Below are 10,000 nucleotides of genomic sequence, written 5' to 3' on the forward strand. Positions count from 1 at the left end.
AAAAAAGAAGAGAGAGAGAGAGAGAGAGAGAGAGAGAGAGAGAGAGATGTGTGTGTGTGTGTGTGTGTGTGTGTGTGTGTGAACGCTGTGCAAATGTTTCTGCTCTTGTCCTGACACAGAAATTCCCCGATGAAGTTTAAGTGTTAAATTTATCCTTTGTGAGATACACAATTGAACAAAGTCAACATCAGAGGGAGGTGGGAGAGGGAGGAGGTTGAGCTCACATGCACAGCTCTAAATCACACGTTCTGATCAAAGCTTGTGGAGGCAGCCACGATGTTGTATGGCACACGGGAGAGAGGAGAAAAAATACAGAGCCCTGTCACATTTGTCTATCGAATCAGAGGATTAACAACGGGCGATAATTGAGGTTCACAAGTCAACAATGCAAACACTGCGGGACGTGTTAAGAGAGACTGACACATTTGCGGTGGATATCTGTTCAAGTGTGGAAACAGTCCCAATATTGGTTTTAGAGTTTAACGACCAATTAACTACATTATTAACATTACATGTGGTGGGGAGATGGTTTACAATAGCATAAGTTAGCATAGAATATCTTACAACTTTTCACAAGAGCTTTTAGCAACAATGTGAATGACAAAATAAACATCTAGCTAACAAACTAGCTGACTTTGAACTGACTCAATGTACTTCCACTTAGACTACTTGATACTAGTTTGCCTCAAAATCTACTAAATCTGGTTCAGATTTCATTCTAAAGGTAAATGACTAAAACGAGTGTAAAAATTCTGCTTGATACTGCTGGATAATGCTGGCTGCGCAGGAGAAGGAAAACAATGCCTCCACAGCACATTGGCACTGCGTACAGCGGTCTTAATACAATTAGTTAATTAATTAAACTCTAAACTCAATTAAGCGAGCCATTAAGCAGCACATTAAACAGCACATTAAACAGTCTCTGAGTCCTTAAAGAGGCCCTTAGTGATAAGGTCGGTTATGAGAGCAGAAAAAGACCTCTTAAAGTCAGCATGCAGGTTGTTGACAGCTTTGAAGAGCAGCTGTTTGACTGTATAGTGTTGCAGAAGAACAAAATGCCTCTCTGTGCAATAATCTGATTCTGAAACATGCCACCAAATGACATTATATCACAGCTGAACAGAAATCTTTTTGTTTTGAGATGAGAATCCTGACAGATAAAACATAAGTCTTCAAATCGAGTTTCCCGGTAAACCTCCTGCTCATACAGTTTTCATCCTGGTTGGGAAATCTAGATTCCACAATTGTCCGATTTGTATGTCATCAAAACAGGGCAAAAACTGAGATTTTGTTTCTCAGAATCAGAAAAAGAATTGCTTCGGGATCCCGCAGTTAAGTAACAGAGGTCCCCGGCTACATTTCCCAGAAGTCAAGTGGCTCCACAGGCTTAACCGACCCAGGTCAACAGCTCCATCTCAACATGCACACAAAAGGAGGGGTGCAATCTTGGCCCTGAGCCAAGACAACTCTGAAACGCTCTGATGCTTCTTACCAGGTAGCTGTGAATGCAGTAGTACAGACTGGCGAGATCATACAGTGTAACCGTGACAGTGCCTGAATAGGTTAGGCTAGTTAACAGGCTTGAAGGTTAGCCTTGGGTTTCGTCCTGCCTGTTTTGAAATTCATGAATGTAAAGAAAGACGTGCATGCATATGTACCTGTTTTGGGGTCCACGTCTGCCTGTAGATGTGGAGGGGGGTTCCCAGGCGTGAAGTGCTCATTGCTGTAGGTGATCAGAGGTGTGAGCGGGTGCACATGGTGAGGGTGCTGTACCACGGGGACCTTGGGGGGGGGGGGGGGGGGGGGGGGGAAGAAGAAGAAGCTGTTAATAAGCTGGGTTGAGGCAGAAACACACTGGTGCCTCGATTTCAACTATGCATCCATCACAAACCACAAGCCCATTCTCAGAACAGTGTGGTTTGTAATTAAAAACACTTTCAGAGGTGCACAATATTGATTCAAACAGCCATTGGATACATAAAAGCCTGATTGCATTACGTGTCTCTGACCCAAAAAGCATCACGTTTACAATCACAGAAACCACCTAATAAACCAAATGACAGTCATTCTAAGCACACTCTTGCTCTCCCTCTTTTTTCTCTGGGTTACCCACATCTTGCGCTCCCACCCCTTCCTCTTCCTTCAGGGTCTGGTTTTGGAAAGGGTTTGCATTATAAAAGATAGGAGATGAGGGGTGGAGGGGAAGAGAGAAAATCCATTTCTGCATTTTGGTCAAATTGGTTTTAGCTATGTAATCTGCTCTTTGTGTTCTTAAGTGGCACAGGCCCCATTTTCAATTACCCAAGATTACAGCCGAGCGGAGGGGTGCTGAGGCATAGCCTGGCATTAGTGTATTCCCAGTACACGCGACCTAACCAGATTACTGCCGTGCCATAGATTTGACGGGCCACACTTGGACTGGGATTTGCTTCCGTAGACGCTGCATAAATTGGCGCTAACCGAGCCGACTGACAGGAAAACATCTCACACCCTGAGTTGTTCACATGCATGCGGGTTTTGAGGCGCCCACGTGTCTGATTGACAGCTGTGCATGTCCCGCAGCACATTCGTGGGGATGGAAAAGGGCACATAGGGGCCACTGTCTTTATTTAAAACGTGCCAAATTAAATCCAGCACTTGAGATGTTGTTAAAAAAGCAATGGTGTTGGATGTCAGGACATGATTTATAAAAGCAGAGGTGAGCCATCCTTTTGTCAGGACTAAAATATCTAAGCTCTGAGAATAGGAAGGACACCAGGGCCCAGGCCTGAGAGGTTGAAGTATCCATCCAGGGACTCTAAACGTGGAGAAAGAGGCACAGAGAGAGGCCGCTTTCAGCACTGGGGCGTTCCGCTCTGCCATACTCCCAATGAAAGATTAATGAACTGAACAGAGCTGCTTGGGGAAAGAAAAGGGGCTCTGGGGATGTTTTTGGGGCCCCTGAGAGCAGAAAACAGCGTGGAGACAGAAAGAGAAATGCGAAAAGGAAAGCGCGAGGCCACAGAGAAAAACAACTCGAGAGATAAGATATAAAAATACATTTTAAAAAGAAAGACCTCTCATCAGAAAAACAGACGGGATGATGACAGCTGCCAAACAAGGCTGACGAGTTTGCCATTAAAGGAATGGTGCTGCACACCCCTCCACCACGAGCTACCCCATAACCTCCCCCTCAGTAATGATGTGAAAGAATGTTGTCAATTCTCCCTGCACTGAAAGGCTTTAGTAGCCATTTAAATGAGTTCTTTTGTCCAAGGCCTCTCCATTGAGGGACAGCTCCAAATGGCTGTCCACTGCGGCCACATTCACCCAGAGACAAGCCAAATGATTTACATCACAGTCACTGCGTCTAACAGAACCCCTTTCAAACGCCACATAGCCACACGAATAATAGCCAGGCATCCCGTTTAACTGGCTTCTAGGGAGCGCAGCACGCTATCGCAGTTCGCTACAGTAGCGTTTCTGCCCGCTTCTCTACGTGAACGGATCAGTAAGACCCTAAGAAGAAAAAAGGAGGTAGATTGGAATAGCTAGAAATGGAATTTCTTGAGCTTTTATTCTTCACATTGGGAGACCCGCACCTGCTAGAAAGACTTCTTAAAACATGGACCTGCATTTAGGCCTCATTTTAAAACACGCAAGCACTTTTCTGTTTGGTTTTTCTTTTTTGTCATGACGCCTTCCCGGACAAGACACACAGCGGGACAAAAATAACATGGCGCAATGGATAATCACCATACAAAAACACATTCTTTAAACAATTTCCCTTCTGAGTGCTATTCAAGTCCATTAAGTCTTCAGTCTTAAGAAAAGCTTCACAATAAATCTGGCTCTATTGACCCCGTTGCTATTGTACGATGGCTTTACAATGTTCTTCCAGACATAGCTAATTGTCTCTAGCATCTCAGGGGAGTGAAGAAGACCACCTACGTATGTGCCAGTGCATACCCGCGGACAACCACATACTGTCGGGCGCTAACAATTGCAGAATAAGCGCTCTTTAAAACCCTACTTCTAAACAACTCATTGAGTTTAGAGACTGACACACGGAGGTCCAGCGAGACGCACAATAAACCCACACAAGGAACACAAAGAAAATATGTGGGCGTCTTTTTCCCTATTATGTGCAAAGAAAGCGGACTACTTCCTGTTTAATAGTTTGCCAATACCTCCCACCACAACCATCACAACTACACAGAGGAAAAAATGCTAAAGGACTAATTCACATAACCAGCTAAATAATAATAATGATAATATAAAAAAATTAAAACTAGATTTCCAAATGTGGTAATTTCCTGGAAAAAAAAAACAGCAGTTTGTAGATGTATTTTGGTAAGGTAAATAAATATAAAATACTCTTAATATGCGTCAACAAAATCTGTCTGCATAGCCATTGATTGTGTGAGTACATCTGTAGACAAACGTACCCTCCTCCAAACCAATAAGATTGACAGTTTCTGCTTGGGGTCGTGACCCCTAGTGGTGGTCTTACAAAAGCCTGGCCTGTTTTAATGGAGAGGCCTGTTTGTCTTAGAAAAGCATGTCACACTCATTTTGATGCAGCGTCTATCAAATCCTGTCCTTCACTCTCTCTTCCTCTCTCGTTTCAAACCAAGTTATGTGCACACGCACTCACACACACACACATGCACTCACCCTTCTGACATCTTTAGATAAGTCTTCAGACAGTTTTTTACTTTTCATGATTCGGATCAAAAGAATCACTTTTTATACTCACAAAATACACACTGTCAAATAAGAGAAAGAATACATCAGGGATCCAAATTCCTTTTGAGCAACAAATTGCCATGATCATTTTAGTAACAATTTGCAGTAAATTTTAATTATTATTATTATTATTAGTAGTAGTAGTAGTAGTAGTAGTACTACAGTAGTAGTAGTAGTAGTAGTAGTGGTAGTAGTATTATATACATATAATTATTCTTATGTTTATCATTTATATATTGATTTTCACAATACTCAAGGCCACTTTACAACAAAGCACAAATACTCAAGGGTAAGCTTTACAACAAAGTAAATAAATAAATAAATAATTACATACATAAATATTTTTAAAATACTTAAACAATAATTAAAAAATAATAATTTCAAAAAGACTGTAGGAGTTTTTTTTGACAATTAAATATTTAAGAGCAGAACATAGTTATAAAAATATATATTTACTACATACATTTCCATAATGAATTATAATTTTAATAAATCATAATAATTCTAATTTAAAATGTTTAGCTTAAAATGAAGGAGAATCCTGATATTTAGTTAATCTTATTTTAAAAAATCATAATTAAAAATTTACAATTTATAATGCAAAAGAACTCTGATACAAAGTAAATGTTACATTAGCTGATTATTAGAAAAAAAAAATTATACTTCGTTATATTAGTGGTATCTGGTATCTGTGAGTGGCCTGTGGAAGAGATACAAGGAAAAAGATGAAGACAGAGAGCCGGACAGCAGCAGGAAAAAGCTGTTGGCGCTGCATTTCCGCTTGGTGGCACCTTGCAGAGCAATTTAAAGACAAAATGTGAAGGTTGCGACCTTGTGGCCCCTGAGGGCCCGAGTGCCTCTCTCCGCTTTACGACATGATATGATGAGTTGTCACTGGAGCTTGTGGGCTCTAATGAGCTGTAGTGGGGCTGGGGTGGGGGGACACGCAGGGGGTGTGACATCCTCATGATGGATAGAGGGGCTCTCAGGCCTGCGAAATTCCAGAGCAAGCAGAAAAAGCTGCCAAGGACTTGAACTCGAGAAGTGTACGTGCCAGTGGCTCGCATCCAAGCAGTGGACACAATGCAGAAAACATCCACGCTTGTTTATGTATGAGAATGTTCAAATGAGCAAGAAATAGATGCAGCCAAATCCACGCAGCCAATGCGTGTCGTTCAGAAAAGAAAGCTCGAAATGAGAACTTCAAAAGAATATGGAACTATGATGATGTCACCGTCACTATAACAACCCTCATCCGCTCACCGCTCACACAAACGGATACAAACAAAACAAATGCCTAACTTTGACACTCTTTGACATATAAATAGCAACTTTCCTCCTCTGTTCTCAATACAGAAAAACATAGTGCCAATTTTTTACTTCCTTAATATAAAAACAATTATGATAAAGAAAACTGTAAATCAAATTGGTTAAAAGAAAATCAAGAAAACATGTAATATTGCTTCTAATGAAATTGAAAACAACATAAAAGTGCAGGATTATTGAATGAATAATTATTGATGCATTTTAAGCATCAAGTAAATGAAAGAATTATTTTTTGGTAATTTAAAGCAATAAAGAAAATTAAATAACCAAACTAATTTTCTTAAATGCAAATTTCAAATCTTAAACATCGAAGTCACAGGCTAAAAATAAGCACCAAAAATACTTATGCTATATTCATTCTGTTCATATATTATGACTTCACTTCCCTTCCAAACCCTCAACCCTGTCATCAGACATTTTTTTAATGCTATATCCATTTATCTATCTCTTAGTTCTTCCTTATGAAACACACACACACACACACACACTCACAGACATCTTAAGCCACTCTGAGGCAGATAAAATGACAGTGCATCCTTTACCACAGTCCTAGCACTGAGTATGTTTAACAAAAGAAGAAAGCAGATTTTAAAAGGGCCACAGGAGTGTGAAAACAGCGTTTGTATTAGCGCTGAGCACTTACCCAAGCATTGAGACTGAATTGCCAGCAGCCAACCTGCTGTAGGAGAGACAGCCCAGAGGCCAGAGAGCCAGTCTTTCCTCCCCTCTCCTCCAGCCCCAGTGAAAGGCCTTCTCTCGGGTACATGAGCAGCTCCGTGGCCCTCCCCTGTCCTCCACCTCTCACTCCCGCCAACGAATAAGAGTATTTCTCCTTTCTTCCCTCTCTTCTTGTTCTTTTTCAACCTTAGCTTCTTTCCCAAAACTGCTATTGTGTTTGAGCGGGTGCATGTGTGTGTCCCACACCAAAGGGTCGCACACACACAGAAGTTCACGTGCACGCCATTGTTCGCAGGGCGGTTTTTTTTTTTTTTTTTTTTTTTTGGAGTGGGTCTTGTGCGGATCACAGGGAGAGCTGCGTCTCAGGACGTCCGGCAAGGCCTGTCCTCCGCCAGCGGATAATCACTCATTTCTCCGTCGGGTTTTCCTTCAGCAGTCAGTCTGTCCAGCTCAAAACGATACGTTTTTTAAAAAAGATGAAGAGAAATCTCACTTGATAGTTATCAGAGCTGCAGAGATGTCTTCCCACAAGCAAAGAAACATGAAAAAACACTAGGAAAAAAAGGCTTATTATGGTTGTGCATGTGTCTGTCCAAGTTTGTGTGTGTATGTGTGTTTGTGTGGGTTCTGCAGTGCCTCCAGGATGCCCAAAGACGAACCAGCAGCTTGAAAAGCCTTGGCTACAACAAGGTAAAGCGAGCAAGGCAAGGGAAGAAGACAGAAAGAGAGAGAGAGAGCGAGAGAAAAGACAAGAGAAAACAACATCCACAAAGGGAGGGCAAGATCAGCAAAGTGTGGCAAGCAGTCACTTAGCTGTGTGATTCTGACAGTCCCCTCTCTAAGCCCACCATCCGGGGGAGGACGGAGGAAAAGGGGAGAAAGGTATTTGTCTCCGTTTTGACATGGATGTGACATCAATGTGGGATCTTGTTTCTATTGTTTTATTCCCTCTTTTTCTTTTTTAGGGGAATAAGGAAGCTCCTACATTTAACTCTTCATGGTCTTGTCCTGACAAAACTACAAAGGCCTTTGGTGCACAAGATCCTCTCTTTTATTTGTGTGTATTTTTTACTTTACTTTGCTGTCTTGAAATAATTTTTCTAAATATGTGTAACTGTCTGGATTCACATTCTTCACCAAAAAACAAGGAATTGAAATAAATAAATGGAAGAAGGAATGCTTATTAATAACCAATTAAAAACTTTCCATCTGATCAAACTCTGTTTTATCACAATCTAAAAATGTGTATCTTTCCCCTTGTTTTTTATTTCAAATGTAATTTTTTTTATAAAGCCACAAATATCCCACTATTTTAAACCTTTTAATTTCAAATGTTCAAATACACTGCAAAAAAAAAATATCTAAAACCAACTGTCATTACATCTGAAATTATTTTGTACGATTTAATTTTTCTCATACATTTAAAAGAAAAAAAATTACCTACATTTTTCTGAAACTGAGAAAGTGCACATGCTGTTTTTCAGCACTTAAATTTTCCCTCCCTCTCTCCTCGCCGTTTTTCGGCTGCTGTCTTTCGGCCCTAAATGCCAAAAACAAAACCCTGGGAATGTCCTCTACAAGACTCACACAAAAGCCAGACTGACAAGTAAGCGCCCCAGCAACGTGGCAGCTAATTGCCTCCCCTCCCTCTATTCAGCCGGGCCGCCACGCTCCCACGGCCCCCCTCTGTCACACGTGCAATTTCTTAAGTAAACTAGCAGTTCGGCCGCCGCTGACCGGCAGGCTGCAAACACCCGCCACAATAATGACAACCCAAACGCAGGCAGAAAAAAAGAGACAAAATTTACAGTCATTCTTAATGTTTTTAAAAGAGAGAAAATAATGAGGAGAAAAATGAATAAATGTAATACTTTTAAGAACATTCAATAAAAGTGATTTCCACTAAATCAGCAAGGTAATTTCTAATTGTGAATAGACCTCTGCAAATAATCTGTGAATTTACTTTGATCCCAAAGAAATTAAATTAACAATTTCAATGAACTATAATACAAACATATTTTATATATAAAATTAGATTTTATAATAGACACATTTCATAATTTGCTATTACAATTAAAAAAAATTACAATAAAATAAAGTTATTTTTCAACAGATTAAAAAAATTGAATGAGATATGTCTATTAATAATACACATAATGATTTCAAAAATTGTATATATAAATAGTATTGCTATATTTATAAAAAACAACAGACAACTATAAATAATATTTTGTATTTGTTTCAAAATCTCAACATTTATTTTCTATTTATTACCTTTAACATTTAACAATATTACATTTAATTACACTGATAAATTATTAGTTTAAGAATCTAAAATATAATTGCTTCTTTAAATATACTGTATTATAATTCAAATAACAATTTAAATTTGAAAAACATTTATAAAATTCTTTGCTTTGCAAAAAAAAAAGAACATATGAGAGACTGTCAGACAATGCAATCAAACTCAACAGCCTTTCTTTATCAAATCGTGTCAAGCTGTCACTTAACAACTTAAGTGATATAAATTGCAAAATGTCAGGCACATACCCACAAACAACAAAAAAAAATCCCAAAGTAGCTGCCAAAAAATAATAAAACCCCTCGACAAATCCAAATCGAAACAAGAAGAAAAATGTGACATGGAAATGTGAAATCTTACCATTTAAATAGGCTCTATATGGAATAGGGTCCTGATGCTGCTCGGTTCCTGGTTAAAACAAGCATGCTGGCACTCGCCATAGCGCTTTGACTACAACAAGATGCACATCACTATGTCATCCACTAATCCACTGGAGGGCAGCACCACATCTACAGCAGCCCTCCAGCCCTGATTGCCTGAGCCGATAACACAAAATACCCAGAGACAGGCGCTCTTCCCCAACCTACAGCCCGGACGATGGTAGCTGGTGCTGGCCACCTTCAGCAAGGTCCTAGGAGCCCAGACTGGCTGCTCTCCTTCAGCTATTCAACAAAATACGGCGGCTTAGTCCTTCTCTCACTCTGCGGGAAAGGAAAAAAGCCATCTCTCGCTCTCTCTCTCTTTTCCCTGCTCATCTTCATATCCTCTTTATTAAGCTCTTTTGAGTCCATCTCTTTTTCTTTTTTTTGTTTGATAAGTTGAAAGGACAACAAAAAAAGGGAGAAAGAGTGCGAGGCTTTCCGTTCCCTCTCCTCTTGGCTTGGCAAACATAAAGGTACTCGAGGCTCTTCTATAGGAGTTGCCCTAACTTGGCTAAACTCAAGCAGCAGGGTGTCCCCCGTCATG

At 40.2% G+C, this 10,000-nt stretch overlaps 2 protein-coding genes across 2 annotated transcripts in view; both read right to left on the reverse strand.

The window, feature by feature from the left end:
• Positions 1-1,779, reverse strand: part of LOC107581563 (transcription factor 7-like 2) — a 16,540-nt gene extending 14,761 nt beyond the window's left edge. The window contains exon 1 of the mRNA XM_016267169.1: positions 1,659-1,779. The gene's annotated coding sequence lies outside the window, so the exon portion shown is untranslated. The remainder of the gene's footprint in view (positions 1-1,658) is intronic.
• A 4,907-nt stretch (positions 1,780-6,686) lies between these two features.
• LOC107581564 (transcription factor 7-like 2) overlaps positions 6,687-10,000 on the reverse strand; it is a 70,999-nt gene continuing 67,685 nt past the window's right edge. The window contains exon 7 of the mRNA XM_016267170.1: positions 6,687-7,181. Within this exon, the coding sequence (XP_016122656.1) occupies positions 7,095-7,181 (87 nt within the window). The 3' untranslated portion in view covers positions 6,687-7,094. The remainder of the gene's footprint in view (positions 7,182-10,000) is intronic.

This window comes from Sinocyclocheilus grahami, unplaced genomic scaffold (assembly GCF_001515645.1).
Source record: "Sinocyclocheilus grahami isolate Dianchi unplaced genomic scaffold, SAMN03320097.WGS_v1.1 scaffold36.1, whole genome shotgun sequence".
NCBI classification, from domain to species: domain Eukaryota; kingdom Metazoa; phylum Chordata; class Actinopteri; order Cypriniformes; family Cyprinidae; genus Sinocyclocheilus; species Sinocyclocheilus grahami.